This window comes from Schistocerca gregaria, chromosome 2 (genome assembly GCF_023897955.1).
Source record: "Schistocerca gregaria isolate iqSchGreg1 chromosome 2, iqSchGreg1.2, whole genome shotgun sequence".
Classification (NCBI taxonomy): domain Eukaryota; kingdom Metazoa; phylum Arthropoda; class Insecta; order Orthoptera; family Acrididae; genus Schistocerca; species Schistocerca gregaria.
Genome location: NC_064921.1, coordinates 423,471,411 through 423,491,202, shown reverse-complemented (window position 1 = coordinate 423,491,202; position 19,792 = coordinate 423,471,411). Strand labels below are relative to the sequence as shown.

The 19,792-nt window shown below is 43.5% G+C and overlaps 1 protein-coding gene across 1 annotated transcript in view; it reads right to left on the bottom strand.

The window, feature by feature from the left end:
- LOC126335807 (odorant receptor Or2-like) overlaps positions 1 to 19,792 on the bottom strand; it is a 182,158-nt gene that overhangs the window by 27,084 nt on the left and 135,282 nt on the right. Inside the window, exon 6 of the mRNA XM_049999271.1 lies at positions 10,457 to 10,612. Within this exon, the coding sequence (XP_049855228.1) occupies positions 10,457 to 10,612 (156 nt within the window). The remainder of the gene's footprint in view (positions 1 to 10,456; positions 10,613 to 19,792) is intronic.

Here is a 19,792-nt window from a genome sequence, read left to right as displayed (position 1 = left end):
TATTTATTTCATTCCTCAGCGACTTGTATTTCTGTATTCCTTATTTTCCCGGAACATGTTTGTACTTCCTCCTTTCATCAATCAGCTGAAGTATTTCTTCCGTTACCCATGGTTTCTTCGCAGCTACCTTCTTTGTACCTTTTTTTTTTCTTCCCAACTTCTGTGATGGCCCTTTTTAGAGAGGTCCATTCCTTTTCAACTGTGTTGCCTACTGCGCTATTCCTTATTGCTGTATCTATAGCGTTGGAGAACTTTAAACGTATCTCGTCATTCCTTAGAACTTCCGTATCCCACTTCTTTGCGTATTGATTCTTCCTGATTAATGTCTTGAACTTCAGCCTACTCTTCATCACTACTATATTGTGATCTGAGTCTATATCTGCTCCTGGGTACGCCTTACAATCCAGTATCTGATTTCGGAATCTCTGTCTGGCCATGATGTAATCTAATTGAAATCTTCCCGTATCTCCCGGCCTTTACCAAGTATACCTCCTCCTCTTGTGATTCTTGAACAGGTTATTCGCTATTACTATCTGAAACTTGTTACAGAACTCAATTAGTCTTTCTCCTCTTTCATTCCTTGTCCCAAGCCCATATTCTCCTGTAAACTTTTCTTCTACTCCTTCCCCTACAACTGCATTCCAGTCGCCCATGACTATTAGATTTTCGTCCCCCTTTACATACTGCATTGCCCTTTCAATATCCTCATACACTTTCTCTATCCATTCATCTTCAGCTTGCGACGTCGGCATGTATACCTGAACTATCGTTGTCGGTGTTGGTCTGCTGTCGATTCTGATTAGAACAACCCGGTCACTGAACTGTTCACAGTAACACACCCTCTGCCCTACCTTCCTATTCATAACGAATCCTACACCTGTTATACCACTTTCTGCTGCTGTTGATATTACCCGATACTCATATGACCAGAAATCCTTGTCTTCCTTCCACTTCACTTCACTGACCCCTACTATATCTAGATTGAGCCTTTGCAGTTCCCTTTTCAGATTTTCTAGTTTCCCTACCACGTTCAAGCTTCTGACATTCCACGCCCCGACTCGTAGAACATTGTCCTTTCGTTGATTATTCAGTCTTTTTCTCATGGTAACCTCCCCCTTGGCAGTCCCCTCCCGGAGATCCGAATGGGGGACTATTCCGGAATCTTTTGCCAATGGAGACATCATCATGACACTTCTTCAACTACAGGCCACATGTCCTGTGGATACACGTTACATGTCTTTAATGCAGTGGTTTCCATTGTCTTCTGCATCCTCATGTCGTTGATCATTGCTGATTCTTCCGCCTTTAGGGGCAATTTCTCACCCCTAGGACAAGAGAGTGCCCTGAACCTCTATCCGCTCCTCCGCCCTCTTTGACAAGGCCGTTGGCAGAATGAGGCTGACTTCTTATGCCGGAAGTCTTCGGCCGCCAATGCTGATTATTTATCAAAATTTAAGCAGTGGCGGGGATCGAACCCGGGACCGAAGACATTTTGATTATGAATCAAAGACGCTACCTCTTTCTTTTTTTAATAGTTAACCCTTTTATAAAATGGAACTAAAAAAGAACCAAGTGCCACCGCCACTTTTCATCCTAAAAAAAAGAAAAAAAAATCTGTTCCACTTCAGGCGTTGGCTCCTGACTAAACCTACCCCAGAGAGCTGCCTATCTACCAGGGTAAATATAGGAAATCAAGGTTAGGGCTATCCTTACAAACAAAACAAAATCTTCTTTTTCTGAATTTTATTTTTATTTTTTTGGTGTTATGTTGTTATGTTATTATTTTTTTTGTTTTTGTTTAGTTTTGTTGTGTCATTGATCAGAGGCCTTCTGCGCCCCGCTGGTAATATGTTGAGTCACGTCTTCTCGAAATTGATGTGTTCTGTTCAATTGTTCAGAAATGTTCATTGGTTCAAACAGGAAACGTTCTTCTCTCTTGGCTTAACACATTCCAGCTGCGAGGCAGGTCGTGGAAAGCACTCCCAAGGAAGTTCGAGAAAAATTGTCTGTATTTTGGGTGACGGACAACGACATAATGACGGTCATTGAGGTATGTCCAAAAATCGAGTACAGAGTCTACAGTTTGTCCAAATAGGAAGTGAATGGCATGTCCGCGAATCCAATTCACAGCACTGGTCTTTCTCCGAGGAAAATATTCACGATCCGGAAATAATAATGAAAGGGGAGTAATCCGATCCGGAATGTCCCGCGTTAGAAAAGCGACAATAAGACGAATCAAGTGCCAAACCTCCGCCGCCGGTCCGCAAACAAACCGATGTTCATCATTGTCTGGGACTCCACACGTGGAACAGAGAGGTGATTGGGCGAGGTGGATACGATGAAGGCGAGATTGATTGATTTGCTTACCATTGACAGTTAGGTACCAGACACATTGAACATTCGTGTCAAGGTAACGGGCGAAAACCGCGCGCCATACATGACGCCAGTCTACCTGGGGGAACTTTTGTTCAATCGGGTTAGGTGGACGACCTAATTGGAGGACATTGTATACTGCCTTTGTCTTGAGTAAAAGCTGTCTTGGTAAGGTGAGGCGTAGATAACTGAGTTCAAGAAAGAAGTGTCGTATATAATGGAAATGGACCGGTACGTCCGAGATCATCACTGGGGCTGACAGTGAGACCGGCGTATATGTCGTCAGGAGGAGACCAGTGAGGCTCGTTGGGCATCGTGTCCATACCGTCATCTGCGAGCTGACAAATAGGGCGCGAGCTCTATCCGGCATGTGAAACAGACCTATCCCACCTCGTTCACGGGGAAGAGTAAGAGTTGCATAGTTAACTTTGAACAACAGCCCAGAGCTGACGAAAGATGCCATCGCTGCCAACATGCGACGTGCCACAGTAAGCGGGAAAGGTAGAACTTGTGCTACATGGGGCACTCGGAATGCGATATATATATTGACATATCGAGCTCGTTGGAGAATATCTAGGGATCGAAGGCGATGGTCCATAAGACCTGCTCTGATCATTAAAAGGAGGCCTCGGCAGTTGATGGCGGCTGAACGCCGGAGATCAGATGAAAAGTCTATTCCCAAACAGCGAATGGTATCAACGGTGGTGAGAGGTGTAACACACTCCACAGGGAGTCCCGTGCCAATGAACGTAACTTGTGACTTACGTACGTTTAAAGAGCTACCTGACGCCTCACCATAAGTCGCTACCCAAGTCAAAACAGCTCGAACCTCGTCGGCATTACGTAAACAGATGACTACATCGTCAGCATAGGCCGTTCAACAGAATCGGTATCGATCTATGGACAACCCTACCAAACGTTGTCTGAGCCCACATAGCAAGGATTCCAAGGAAAAGGCGTACAATATCGCTGATAGAGGGCAACCTTGACGTACGGATCGACCTATTTTTATCGGAGGAGTGGGTCTGCCATTGTACATAATCCTGGAAGAGGCACCCCACAGAAGGCGCATCACTACCGTGATAACGGCGAATGGGAAACCCATATGGTGGAGAACGGCCGTAAGGAACGAATGGTCAACCCTACCAAAAGCTTGACTAAAGTCCAAAGACGCAAGTGCCCCAGAGAGGCTTTGTGCCTGGGTAACTGCGATCATATCCCTGTAGCGGCATAAAGCCGTGCGGATATTATTATCCCCTCCCAAAGATGCTTCGTCTGGCGACACAACATATCGGGCAACGGTTTTAAGTCGTGCCGCCAAAAGGCGCGTGAAGATTTTCATATCACTGTTAAGGAGGGTGAGGGGCCGATAATCACTGATATTGTTGCCACCATACGGTTTATGTACAGGAATAATAATTCCTTCCATGAAAGAGTCCGGCACAGGTATTTCCGGAGACATCAGTTCCCGACATATTGAGGTGAAGGTGGACTCTAACAAATCACGGAAGGTGCGATAAAATTCGAGGGGAAGACCGTCGGGTCCTGGGGAGCGATTGATGGTTCCTGCTCGGATCGCATCGCGGACTTCATCATCAGTCACCTCTGACACCAAGTCAATCGCCGCATCTCCTGGGAGACCACCGAAGTTGAGCTGTGAGACTTCCTCGATCAACTCTGGGGAATGTGGAATTGCGGTGTAGAGCTGCTGGTAGTGGGCGTGAAGCACATTCCCTATTGCAGATTGGGTTACGTAGCGACGCCCTTCTTGGTCTGTTAGGACGGGAATAAATTTTCGGCGACGATGTTGGCGTTCTTGGATGATATGGTACATAGATGGATGTTCATGAGGCATGCGATCAGCAGTACGAGATCGTACTATCGCTCCTTCCAAATGCCTTCGCATGAGATCGGAGATTTGGGCCTTAGCATGGTTCATTCTTGTATGGCGCTCAGGGGAGGCTGGCATCGTGGAGCATTCTCGTAGGATCCTGTAGTAAAAGTCCATAGTGCTCTTCCTCCAGGCGACAACATCTTTGCCATATCGGATCAAAGTTTTTCGAAAAGCAGGTTTTGCACACTGGATCCACCAGGATATGGTAGACGGATACGTGGGACGGCGTCTATTACATGTGATCCAAGTGTCTTCTATTAGAAGTCGACAGTCAGGTGAATTAAGAAGTGCCGTGTTCAGTTTCCATAAACCACGTCCGTGCCATACTGCCTGTCTTGTGAGAACAACGTCACAGAAGTAAGCCTCGTGATCTGAGAAAGCAATAGGCCAGATTTCAGCCTGTCGTGTGTGTTGAATTAGGGATCGCGAGATGTAGATGCGATCCAGTGGGCTAGAGGAGTGCGTAGTACATAAAGCCCAAACGATCACCGTGAACATGTCTCCACGTGTCGACAAATTGTAGCCGCGTCACGACTGTTTCCAGAGCTGCGCATGGTGAGTGACGCGGCAAATGATCCTGAGGTCGCTGGGTGCAGTTGAAGTCTCCACCCATGACCCAGTCGTCGTGTGGTCCCATAAAAAGGGGTGTAACTTCATCTGCGAAGAAGGCATTGCGTTCACGACGGTAGCTGGAGCTCGACGGCGCATAAATGTTGACGATGCGTACACCGAAGAGAGTAAGGGCCATACCTCTGCCGTTGGGGAGGTATAGGACATCTTCGGCAGGAAGACCTTCTCGTAAGATGATGGCAACACCACTACCGGTGTCCGAAGCGGGAGAAAGATGCGCCGTGAAGCCATGTGGTGGTGAAAAATCGGCGACATGCACTTCCTGAAAAAGCGCAATATCAATGTCCGCATCATAAATCATATCGCGGAGCAGCGCTAGTTTGTGGGGCGCACGAATGGTCGCGAGGTTAATCGTTGCGACACGATAATGCTGGTGTTGGAGTCCCACAGGCACAGGTGGGGCTGCTTCTTCAGGAGCGAGAGGTCGTCGATCTTGCCGGTCCACTGAAGAGGTTGCTATTGTGGAGAGTTTGCGGGCGCGGGCGCAACCGATGGGGGCGCCCCATCATCAGCACCGTCCACCCCAGTCCCTTCGATCTCCACGTCGTCTGCCCAGGATACTGATACTGCGGTATGGTACCAATTGTTTACATCATCCATGTGGAGAGGAGACGTAGTTTTCGGCTCAGCATGTAGACTTTCTTCAACGTCGACTTATGGGGGCGACGGCGCCAGTAAGGAGGGGTGATCGTTGCCAGTGGTCGCCTGTGGCGGGTCGTTCGCATCAGACGTTTGGACATCATAGAGCGGTTTGTCGTCCATCTTCGGTTCTGCATCTCTGGCATCCATCCGTAGAATGGATTCATCAGGGGGTGTACGGCTACGTTTCTTTCTCTTTCGTGTCGACCCTTGTTTTCGAACAGGTCGTTCCGAGTCTGATTGCGGGTGGCCTTCGTCTGACTCCGGACCAGTCTGAAGGAAAGCAGAAGTAGGTACCACTCCCGGATCAACGTCCATCTCAGCAGCATTTTCAGTCACAGTGCTGCGATGATGTGGCAGGTCAGGATCTGGCGTCTGTGGCACCTCAGAAGGAATCTCAGTAGCGGTTGCATCTGCTTGATCAGACGACGTCAACAGAGCAGGAAGACCCTGTGTAGAGGTGCTACCTTCCTGGGCAAGCTTGGCATATGTGACAGGGATCTGAGTGATCACCGCTGGGGACGCTTCCTCGCCGACCGGTGTCTGCATCAGGCGGCGTCGCATGCAGGCGGATCTGACGTGGCCTTCTTGTCCACAACCCGCACATGTTCGGGGTTGGGCGTCGTACATGACAATGGCTCGCACACCGCCAATTGTCGGGTATGGTGGTATATGTTTTTTCAGTTCAATTTTTACCTGACGCACACCATTAAGGACATGGTAGGTCGTGAAGGTTTGCCATTTTTCCTCTACGTAACCGATGACGTTACCGTATGGTTGTAACGCAGAGACAACTACGTCCTTCGGCACTTCAAATGGTAGTTCAAACACCCTAATCGTGCGTTGACCGTACTCTGCGAGTTCAAGTGTTACTGCTCCGACGTGACCATCAGAGTATTTGAACTTAAGTCCATTGGTATGGCGGCGAATAACATCTTCACACACCTCGGTGCTTGTCATTTTAATATGAACGACACTACTCGTGATCGAAAAATGGATTCCGATAACGTGGTTAGGATCTAAACGAACTTCTTCACGTAGGAACGTTTCAACTTCATGTGCACGAGGTCGCACATGTTCAGCTGGGAAGGAAACTTTAAGGGTCGCACGGCGGTAAGCGCTCGACATGTTGTTCACGGTGGACGGACACAAACCTTAAAGCTACGACGCGGAAGTAAACAAACCTGCAGTGGAGCACGGGCCCGGCGCGCGGGGCCGTCCGCACGCTGCCACGGCTGAGAGCCAACTGTGCTCTAGATCACGGCTATATGCATGTACTACCCGTGGAAAACTGAGCAATTGAGTATCGACCACTGCCAAGTCTTGGCGCTGGACATGTTGACAACAGGGGGATTTCTATCACTACAGTTATCGCCGGACGCACTCTATGGTCATGGTGGTGCACGCTGGCAGACACGCATGTCCATAACTGTGGTTGCAGTCATTGTATCAGTTTTCTCTGGCCTGTGAGAGTCGGCGCTGGTAGTGTACGAGTGGTGGATGTGCTGGATGTGGACGTCTAAGAGGTGAGTGTGCTGCATGTACGAGTGTTTTCAGCAGTCTCAGGCATCTACGGCGATAGTGGTTTAGTGTTTCTCAATACATTACAGTGCACTCTGTCTTGTAATGGTAGTTGTTGTCTTACTATCCTACCTCGCGTAGACCCTTTCCTCCCCATTCTTCATCCTGGTGTAGCTGAGAGAACAAAATTAGAAATTCTATGATGCTTTATAAAATACACTTGGCAGGTTTGTAGTCATCGAAAATTCCACAAACCGTGACGGTGTAAATAGACACTGAAATTTGAAATTCCAAATGTCATTTTATATGGCACCACTTCCAATTGAGACGTCAGAATCCCGATTGGTCAGTTTATTATTTCCAATAGTGGTGATGCCTACACACATATCAGCCCAACCCCTCTGCAGATTGTTTAAGGACATAGCACGCAATTGAGCTGAAACTTGAAATTCGCAGCTACCACCAATGCAATGGAATTCCTAGCAAACGATGTAACTTTGCTAGTGTCCACCAATATCAGGCAAGGGGGAAAATCCAGAAGGGATCGAATACTGCCAAATGTAGCAGTCCTAGTATCCACCAATAAGATACAAGGAAAAACTGTCCCACACAGAGGGAATCGATTTAATTAATTAGTCATCAGTCTGATAGTATGAAGAAATATTTCCAAGATACCCTCAGCTGGTGATTTACCAGGTATCCACTATATTGTTCAGGACAAAAGAAGCGTTAGTGTGACACATGGCAGTCGCTGACTGGACAGGAAGTAACCACTTGAGAGACAGGGAGAGAGAGAGAGAGAGAGAGAGAGAGAGAGAGAGAGACAGTGAGAGAAAGAGAGAGAGAGAGAGAGAGAGAGAGAGAGAGAGCACGTGTTTCGACAGGAATTTCTCGGGTAACAACGTCAAAGAGTTGCTGCCACCTGAAGTTTTGTTCGGTATCACGAGATCAAATGAGGCTGACATCCGATCCGTGGTCAGTGGTTTTTAGTATCATGATCGGCAATTAGGATATTGGGTGGATTTTGATCTCCGTGGCGGCAATCGGACCCAGACACAAGTGTGGGCTATCCCAAATGGTGGCTACTATACCACGTTTCATTCCATATCTTCGAAAATTGGTTCAAATGGCTCTATGCACTATGGGACTTAAGATTTGAGGCCATCAGTCCCCTAGACTTAGAACTACTTAAACCTCACTAACCTAAGGACATCGCACACATCCATACTCGAGGCAGGATTCAAACCTGCGACCGTAGCAGCAGCGAGGCTCCGAACTGAAGCGCCTAGAACCGCTCGGCCACATCGGCTGGCCTTTCCATATCGACGTGCTTACAGTTATTACAGGTACGTCATGGAAAGCGTGGATGGGGGTGCAGACATGAGCTCTACCCAAGTGAGGAATCCCTACCCGCCACAAACTGATTAAATAAAGAATATGCATCATTGTGGGATTGACATTGATTTGAATTTTGTGTCGTGAGATCCATCCTCTCCAGCACAGAGTGACCCTTTTTCATGCCAATTTTTTGTGGGATGGGTGGGGAAGGAGCAGACGAGGGGTGGGGGGAATGAGGGGTGGGGGATGAGACGTCCTCTGGTGGTGGCATTGTGCACTAGCTCAATAGATCAATGCATGACAAGGTGAGCACAGACACAAACATTTTACAAGACAAAACCTCGAATCTGCAGCAGTGCAATTATGTAATTAAGCCATATAGCTTCTGAATGTGAACTTTTCCCGCCAAATGAAGAGATATAACCCCTAAAAATTTAACTTTATAAGTAAACAGTACATCCTCTGATATGTAATTGACATTAACTTCAATTTTGTATCATGAGATTCTTTCTCTGCAGCACAGATTGAGTCCTTTTCCCGCCAGTTTTCAAATGGGTGAGGGGAGTGGGAGTGGGTGATATGAGGAGAGGGCTGAGAGTTTTCCCAGTGGTGGAGGGGTTAATTAATTGATCAATTTAATTATTAAATTAATTTTATATGCAGAGTGTGCTTGTATTTGTTGGGGGGGGGGGGGGGAAGAGGGTTGGGAGTTTCCCTGAGGGGTGGGGTGGGAGGAGAGGAAGGAGGAGTGATAGGGACTTCTCAGAAGGACGGACTGTCATCAGGGGGTCATAAATCAACCCTCAGTGGGTCGTAAACCAGGTAGCAGAACAATATGTTAAGTGGAGGGGATGGGGGGCGGTTACACAGAAAACCACTTACCAGAACAATAAGTTAACGTCGTAAATCAGTCAGTTGTCACAATTTAATTAATTTGCATATTAATTTGATATCAAAAGCGTGCTCTCACCCCTATTGCCTTACTAATACCGTCAATTGCAAATGCAAAGGAAGAACCACAGCTAAACAGGCACCAGTCAGACCTCATTTACTGACAGACAGGGCATATCGAGCATTTCGGAAGCTGGTTGTTAAAAAATCTCTCGAAATCAGCTGAAGGAACCATTCGTGAGTTACAAAGTGCTACCAGAAGTCCAGCTATCACAATGACTGTGTGGAGGGACTTAAAAAGAGTGGGGTACACTGGACGAGCAGCACCTCAAAAGCCACACATTTCTGCAGTCAGTGCTAAGCGACCCTTGAGGTGGTGTGAAGAACGACAACTCTGAACAATGGATGACTGGAAAATAGTCATTTGGAGTGGTGAATTACGCTATGCCCTGTGCCAGCCTCATGTAAAAGTTTGGGTTTGATGAATGCCTGGAGACCGGCATCTGCTATTATGTATAGGGCCATCAGTGAAGTATGGAGGAGGTGGTGTTATGGTATGGAGGTAATTGACTTTGTATCAACATGACAGTGAACGCTGTTATAAAGCAGCATTTTCAAGACGATGGTTTGTGGACAATAATATTCCTAGAATTGACTGGCCCGGCCAGAATCCTGACATAAACTTAATGGAGCACATCTGGCATCAGTTAGAACGTCAATTCCACTCGAGACCCCAGCGTCTAACATCATTACCTTCTCCGGTTTCACCTCTTCAGGAAGAATGGGCTGCCATTCCTCCACAGACATTCAGACCCCTCGCTGAATGTGTCTCCAGCAGAGTTCAAATCCATCATAAAGGCGAAGGGTGGACACACTCCATACAAAATCCACAATAGATGTCAAGATTCTTTTTATCAGATGGCGTATCGATCTTTACCGATAGACTTTGCAAGGCATACAGAGTCAGTCTACTACGTTGTGCAAACTACTCATAACACGAGCAGTATTTCAATGCTCGTCCACTGTTTCATTCTACTCACTTTTGTAGGAGGTTGTTCTGTTTGGACCATGGGAGATTTGGATTTGAGAATCGCCTTATATGCCTTAATGAATCGTAGATAGATTTCAAGCACCCAGCAATGTGCACCGCTGAGAGTTTATTAGACTTACCTCCACAAATGTCCGCAGCGACAGGACGTACATCTTGCCAATGGAGAAGTGCAGAGGCTTCTGGGCGCGCTGGATGATGAAGCTGACGCTCTTCTTGAAGCTGCTGTCCAAGTCCGGCCAACCACAGCTGTACGCCGACAGCTGCACGTCGCTCGCCTGTCAACCCACAGTACACGTGGCTACTTTATACAAAAAGGACCGACTGTCCGAAAAAAAACATTGTATATTTAAACCTTCTAGTAGAATTTACATTCCTTCAAATGAATACACATGCCGAACAACATGTCTGGATCCAATTCAATAAACACGCTACTCTCATGCAAAGACGTTGGTTGAACCCCTCGGTATTGGATAGAACAGAACTGGTTTTTTTTGTGTGTGTGTAGGATGTGAAAACAGACTGATCTTTAACATATTTAGATGTCCAGGTTTGGTTGGTAGGTTATAGTTTGGTTCTGATTTGACGAAGCCAACGAATGTGAATACGAAGTAACTGCAGCGTAGCTGTGGATCTACGTTACTCTGTAAGCTGCAGAGGCAATTCTTCAATGCAGCACATGCTGCAGGTCGCAAGGTTTCAGGGGTCCCGTAACGTATAGCTACTTTTGTTGGAAAGGAGGGGGGGGGGGGGGGGAGGGGAATTAACCACTAGCACTGGATATTATAGGTCATTGACATAAAATCGAATGTTTGAATGATACACACCATATAATTATATTTCATTAAACCAAACTTCACATATTGCAGAATGGTTCAAATGGCTCTGAGCACTATGGGACTTAACATCTGAGGTCATCAGTCCCCTAGAACGTAGACCTACTTAAACCCAACTAACCTAAGGACAACACACACAGCTATGCCCGAGGTAGGATTCGAACCTGCGACCTTAGGGGTCGCGCGGTTCCAGACTGAAGCGCCTAGAACCGCTCGGCCACACTGGCCGGCTTTACGTATTGCAATATGGCATAAAAATTTAATTCAATTTTTCATTTCGTTGTGATCAACTGTGATTTGTTACTAACTTGCACCACAATACAAATTGAAGGGAAGCATTATTAGTTTGAAACTTCCTAGTAGATTAACGCTGTGTGCCGGACCAAAACTCGAACTCGGAACTATGCCTTTGGTCGCCAAGTCGTCTACCGACTGAGCTACCCAAGTGCGACTCACGACTCCTCCTCACAGCTTTACTTCCACCGGTACCTCCTCTCCTACCCTACAAACTTCACAGAAGCTCCCAGCTCTCCTACGAAATTTGCAAGACTAGCGCTCCTGGAAGTAAGGATTTAAGGAGATGTGGCTTAGCCACAACCTGGGGGACGTTTCCAGAATGAAATTTTTACTGTGCACCTCAGTGTGCGCTGATATGAAACTTCCTGGCAGCTTAAAACTGTGTGCTGGACCGAGACTCGAACTCGGAACCTCTGTCTTTCGCGGGTAAGTGCTGTAAAGCTCTGAGAAGAGGACGTGAGGGGTGCTTGGGTAGCACAGTCGGTACAGCACTTTCTCGCTAAAGGTAAGGGTTCCGAATTCGAGTCTCCGTCCGGCACACAGTTTTAATCAGCCAGGAAGTTTCACATCAGCGCACACTCCGCTGCATGGTGGAAATTTCGTTCTGGATTATTGTTGTTATACTATCGCGCCAAATGATTTAAGCGGCTCAACGAAACAGTGGGCTAGGCAGAATAATCCCAAAGCCTTATACCTGTTTTTGAGTGAACTTTAATGGTAATCTAGCTCATTTAGTACTGATTTTGCGATTGTCTTTTATATTTGCTTTACTAATTTTGTGTTCAAGCACAGTTTATCATTACAGTATCTCTGCCTATCATGTTTCAATACATTTACGTTTCGTTTTCATGCATTCTTTCATGTTTAACCCATTAAGATACGCTAGTGCTCTCAATCTTCCCCGCCATATGTCCTAGTGTTAGGTTTCCACCTTCCACTTCTTAGCACAATTTAGATTCTGCTTTCCCAACAGATGAACCGTGACGTTTTACTGTGTACCATGGAACTGATATGTGCCGTGATACTTTGTTCTCTCCATACGTCTATACAACTAACTGTGTAATACTATGTGTTTTACTTTTTAACGTGAACTGCAGTAGATTATAATCAATGTCATGACAGTCAGTGCCTGCAATGACGAACAGCTGATACTTCTGTTTGGTGGTAATTCAATCAATGATTACAAAATGTGACACTAGTTAGCTACTCTTTTCATTTAGTGAAAACAAGAGTAAGAGTTCCATGGACACATGGTCGCTTTTGCAGTACGCCTGGCTTAAACAGACTGTGGTTCAAAAATTTTACTTTATTATTATGATTTTTCTTTGCTATGTAAATGGAGGCATGTTGATTACATTGCTCAGATGACAGCTCAAGGTGTGCAGCAAATTAGTGAAACAAAATTTCATGGAAAGTTAATTTCACATATCATATGGGTTTTATGATTTGGAAAGAGTATATTGGGGCACACTTCTATGTGACACTAGAATAAGAATATTAATCAGTTAAAATGAAACTAGGATACTACAAACGATGAATGTCTCTGATAGGCTCGATAATGTGGGTCACTGAGTGTGCGCTATCACAGAGCCAAAGATACTGTACTGCTTTGTTGGAGTTAGAGCCCTTGGCTCTCAGTCGTAGGTCTGTGAGGGAAAGACGATGGAGTAGGGAGGCTTTGGGGTGTGCTGTGTGAAGCCACCAAGAGTTAGACTGATTTAGGTATGTCAATATTGTTGAACTTGGAAGCAGAAGTCTTCTTGCAAATAAGGTAAAGATTTAAATAATTATGACTTCTGTTTTTGCCAGTGGGTTGACACAAATGAATTGGCTGATAATTTGTAATTTTTGAGTAATCTCAGAATGTACATAAACTGTTTTGAGTAAAAGACTAGTTAGATATTTCATTATTGTAATGCTTTTAAGATTTATTAACAGAGCTTTGTGTAATTTGATGATTTGCACTTATGTTGGATTAATGAAGTAAGATAATACTTGGTGTTTAAATTTCGTTGTTTGTGAATTGATTGTGAGTAATGTAGCTTCAATTGTCAGATGTTTTTGAAAATACAAACCTAACTTGCAGCATAATTTTGATAAGAAAACTCAGTAATTCACCATAATCAGTACAGCCTCCAAGTCACATATTTTTTAAAGAAGTTGGATTTTCTTAAATGTTCTCGTTTATCAGCCAAAAGAATTTCATGTGCATTTCAAGTATTGTGGCCAGAATTGCACACTGCTGAGCCTGTACCTAGCATTTACTTTTTTTATGAGAGACCAGAATATATCGCGTTCCACCGTTGCTGCTTTAGAGGTAGGACAATTTAATTTATTTGTTATGTGCTCAGGGACCAAAGTAGTTAGTTTTGGACAGGGCCTTAGGATTCAGTGCTTAAGAGTCTGAATGTATTTTGCAGTGACTACATGTCTTTATTGGTATTTGGAGTTGAATTGCCCAATTGATTCGTGACGTTTTGCTAACAATAAGACAGAGTAAGCACACCACTTCCACTTACAACACGCAACACGACAACTCTAGTTCCGTATCCATTCTTCTGTTCATACTTCATTCAACATAATCATAAAGTTATCATTTTTAAAAGGAAGTTACAGATTTTTAAAAATATAGGTACATATTGGTAAAGAGGCATCACACAATTCAGCAGTGCCGCACACCCCTCACATTTTCAAACAGCCCCTAGAAGGTAATTAGTTTTGATTTAAGTTAGAGTTGAATGTGAAATCTTTATTGTTAGTTGTAGCATATACTGACCAGCGGCGTGGCCACTGAACAAAATATAATGAAAGGTGGCAGAAGAACTGGCGAAAATATAAGACAAGAAACATGACACATTAGAGAACTATAATACTTTATGCTGGCGTATTTTACTCATACTGGATTTCGGTAAGTGCGTTGAATGCACCGTTTAGATGACGTCAAGGGTAAAAGTCGGCAGGTGGTATGGGCAGGTTCAGTATTTCCTATAAAATACACAGTTTTTTTCGTCAGGAGAACTCCACATAAACTCAAGAAAATTATTCTTTAGCGTCGGGTGGACAATGTCTGTCACTCTTTACAACGAAAACTTTTGCAACAATTACTAACTAGGAGCATATCACTAAAACCTTTATTTCAGAGCGGTTATTTTACGTCCTGTGCCTATCTTTGTAGCCTACAGATACGACTACCAAAATGGATCTCAGACAGTCCTGTCGACCTCAGAATTAGAAAACTTGCTTGAGGGGGAATTTATCATAGAAAATATACCTTCTACAACGGAATATACTGTAAATATTGACAGGAAAATTGTAATATTCATCTTGGCGATATTTCAAATTATATATGCTCCTAGCCATTGAAACCGACTCGCCAGACGACGAATACGAAATTTCACTTATTACAAGCTCTACAGTATAGTAGTAAGGTAAGCGGTTCAGTTTATATGTGATTTGGGATAAGCAGGGTGCGGACTTTAGTACACTGAGCTGCCCCACTGGCTACAACATGGCTGGGCACTGGGTCAACTAAACTTAGGGTTCAGGTGCATCATCCTATCTCTTCTTCAGCTCTGCCCAGCAGTTCATCAATCATAGTGAGTTGTGAGTGGTGGTTTACCAGTTTTTTGGTAATCCTTGACCATAAGTTTCCAGTGGCTGAGAGATTTGGAGAACTTGCTGGCCAGAGCACCCTCTGTCTCCATGCCACAAAATCTTGTATGAGTGTTGCGCTGTAAAATGCCTAACGGCCCTCAAATTCTTGGCAGGAAGACTAGTCCAACCGATAAACGCTTTGGAATGTATATGGTGCATGTAACAACTGTTTACATGGTAAATTCTTTAAGTTCATATCTATGAGAGACAGTGACAAGAGAGAAACAGCATTTTTCTTGCATTGGCTAACAGTGTGATAGCAAGAGGAATACTTGGTAATAATCGGCAAGAAAGAATCTAAAATATTTGCAATCATACCACATAACGTGGAACTGGCCGACGTTAAAATGGTTGTTGTGATGGAACAACCGTCTGCAGTATTGCATCTCAGTTCTTCTTCGATATACAGGATGTATTGTTGGGTAGTAGGACTGCAAGCTTGTCTTACATATTCTCAATAAAAGCATCTCTCCCTTGAACTTACTTTCTTATGATTCTCTACAGGTGCTTCTGCATGCTTTTATTACAACTCTTCTCCTGTAGCCTGCATCTCTTTTGCTTAAAATTTGAAATTTCTATTTGATACCTCATTGGAAATCTTATCCTCCCCACAGTTGAACGTGTCACAGACCACCTAATAGTCATATGTTGGAAAAAACAGCATGAAACTGTACCAGAAAATCTCTATCTTAGAGCTATCATGAACATACATAATATCAGTGGTCATCTTGAATTCTAAACTTAGCACATGTAATCTGTTTTCCCCTAGCGTCAGGAGAAACTCAGTGGGAGACAGGAAATCGGTCAACAACCCAGAATTTGCTGCTTATGGTCTAAATTCCATTACCTGCTAAGTAGTTTACTGTGTTACATTCTTAGCAAATGAATAATGTGCATATAGGCTCGAAACAGTATGGGGAAAGTAGATCAACTAACTGAGGGTATGTTATTCTCGTTTAGACATGTCCATGCAGGTTACTACCTGCAACTTAATGGTTTAAAGGAATGTATACTGGACGTCAAATATGTCATCTATGTGGTTTACTGTGTTGGAATGTCACATTCCTATAAAGTGAATAACATCAGCAAAATTTATAGCAAAGGCTTGACATCACCAGACAAGTCCATGAAGTCTGTACATATAAAAAGTCACACACTGGATGGGTTTCCTGACATTAATCAAGTTTCTGAATGTGAGTGAATTACATGGTATTGCCATTGTTGATGTATATTTTCACTGTTCTTGGGTGTTCCTCAAACATACTGAATGGCAATCCAGAAACACTGTCAACATTTGAGAGTTGAACATTGCAGTTTTTTGTGCTGTAATCTGATATTATTGATATCAATTATAATCTGACAGCACTTCCTTCATGTCATCAAATTGTGGATTATTTAAAAAATAAGAGTACATTAACTTTTGATCTGATTACAATCTTATAACAACAAGTTTAAAATTGCAGAGAGTAACACCACATTCATTGGGGCATTGTGGAATGCTAGTTGTGTTGACAGTGGAGATAGTGAAAACTCCAAAGTCTGGGAGCAATTTTGTGTGTTCTGCTTCAGTGTATCATGGAGTTTGTCTGGAAACAGTTCCACATGCTGGCCCAATACATCAGGGAGTGCATCTATGTACTATTTCTGGTTCTTAGTTACACATCCTATAGTACATTTAACATATGAAGATACCCAATGAACTACTTATATTATATATATTATATTTATATTATATATATTACATTATACCGTGAAGTACCTCTACATGTCTCTGAGGGATTTGTGATGATTGGCTCCCATTTCTCCCAACGTTTCAATCCGATAGGTTTGGTATTACAGATTTTTAATGACAGCAGATCCACTGAGAGCTGTAGGATCGAGTCTGTGCCTCGCTTATATTCGGAAATTACACTCCAGAAAAGAGGGCAACTATAGTCCACTGTTATAACCCCTCTGTATTCTATTAGTTAAATATTCCTCAACTAAAGACTTAAAATGTTTCAAATAGGATGATTTCAGAATGCCTCAAACTCATTCCATATGCTGCACAAAAAAGGATAATAGCGTATGGGTCTTTCAGACTACACCCTAAGATTTCTTACAGCCTCGTGTAAGGTTTAGCAGCTCACAATTTCATTAAACTGACATGTTTGACAATTGCTCTAGCATCTATAATGTGGCTACATCCTTCCAGAGACAGAAGACGTCTCCATCAGCCACATTCACCTACATGGTGTTAGACTTTGCCTTCTGACATCACTCTTCGCTGAGCACACTGGTGTTTCTATGACATATGTATGTCTTGATCGACAAATGCCACCAATCTGCTTCTGCGATCTTCTCCAATTGGGAACCTATGACAGTTATGAACGTCCATCAAGTATGCAGCAAGACAGGACTTTCACCGATCTAAAGGGCTACTCTGTCACGTCTAGTATTATTTCCATTTGTATTAGTATGAGACTTTCACACTTCTTCTACTAAGCTACAAACTGAGACCGTAGAAGTGCGAGTATATTGACTGTGATTGCTTTAGGTTGGATACAAATTGCTAGAAAGTTTTCTCAATGTTAAATTTCTTGATAACGAAACAAAATTTAAAAATAAGTTGCATTCACCATTGATGTTGGAGCCCATCAAACCAGTAAGCGAACGGGTAATGTGATTGCATAAAGCTAAGTTCAGACTTCAAATGTTGCTGTTCTGCATATTGATAATAGCCTGTTTTTGAGAGTTTTCTACAAAACCATAGCAGTTATGTAGGACAAACAGTGAAATTCGCTTTATGTTCAAGAATGTACTATACTTGCAGCGGGGTGGACGTCTGTGATATAAGGGCTGAATAGTATTACATTGGTTTGATGGTGTATTTAAGTAAGGGTGCTACGGTTATCCTGCTGGAAAAGAAAAATAAAAGACTTAACTGTAAAGGTTGACAGAACTGAACAGGAAGTAGAGGAGTTTCATGCAAAGGTTGATAGAGTTTGGCGTGATATAAATAAGGTACATCCTGTGAAGGAGTTCGCTTATTATACAACAAGATGTCGACTAAGCATAAGGTCACTGTGACACAGAAGGCTGCTCAGAAAAAGCTACGTCTGTCAAAGTTAGGACATTTGAATCTAGAGCAAACACCAAGAGAAACCTTTAAATCAGTTACTGAATCTTTTGATGAACTCACGGCAAAATTATGCAATAATGACGAAGTCGCTGACTTCATTAATCACCACAGCGATCATAGAATACACAAAATATTTGGTGAAAAACCATACAAGTTGGTCACGCAGCCTGTAAGTTTAAAAGAAAAACCAATACAGACAGATGATGGGAATTTCAAAGAACAGCTGGCCTAAAGAGTCTCATGTTCCAAATCCCTCAAACTTTGTAAATTATTCACCCACGGATCTGGAGATATATGGTGAAATACTGCAAATGACCGGTGTACATAATTAAGTGGAAAACTGACGCAATACAAAATACAGAACCATTATAAAACCTTTATTGGATGCTCGATGATGGTATTGGCAACCAGCATAAAAGAGTCAGTAATCGATCCCCACAACGTATATACTATGACGATCCCGAGTTAATAGATAACTTGTGACTGCTTATCGCATCAACTGTTGTAGGTAATACTGCTCATTCTAACGAGATTGTTTCAGTAATTTCCGAGCTTAGAGAGAGAGGCATCATCGAATAAGAATGGAGACAAGAGTTCTAGAACTGCGCAAACCAGCACACAAAACATACCTTCAAAAGCATGTTGTGATTGAAGTTTTGGATGATTTATGGCAGGCTGATCTTTTAAATATGAAGTAATATTCACGTGCGAATAAAGGATTCGAATATGTTTTAATGGCCATTGATACATACTCTAAATTCACCTGGGCGTTACCTCTTAAAACAAAAACAGGGAGGGCTTTTGCACAGGTGTTTTTGAGCGTTGTTGTAGACAGGGACTAACGGATGTCCTGACAACCATCAAACTGATCATGGTGGACCGTTTTACAACAGGTATTTCAAGACCGTGATACAGAGGTATGGAATACATCACTACTCAACATTCACCCGCCTGAAGACGAGCTCCATGGTTCACACAAATGGAGTCATCCTTCCGGGAATACCTGCACAGTATAATCGAGCCAAACATAGCACAATAAAAATAAGGACAATCGATGATTGTAATAATGGACTCATGTATAAGGTATACTATCGTCCGGATCCAAGTAAACAGAAATTTAATGTATGTGATTTGCGACATATCTCAGAACACAAGATAGCATTTGGTAAGTCATACATACCCAACTGGTCGAGTGAGATAATCACGGTTTCCAAAGTGCCGAGAACATATTCTGGAACTTACATCTTAAAGGATAACAGTGGCACTGAAACTTCCGAATCCTTTTACACAAAGGAATTGCAGAAGAACCACACGTGTTTCTCATACAGAGTGTCGTAAGACGTTGAGGGAACAAAGCACTAGTTAAATGACTTGGTTTTCCTGCAGCACAAAACAGCTGGATTGACGCTGACAATTTGCTGTATAATGGGGTGCACAGAGCACATGCAGCACAGTAGCAAAGCATGCATGACAGGAGACACATTATAGGAGGTGCTGGTATTCTCGACAAACTTCCTGGTGAATTGCGCATTCCTGGCCTATAACTATAG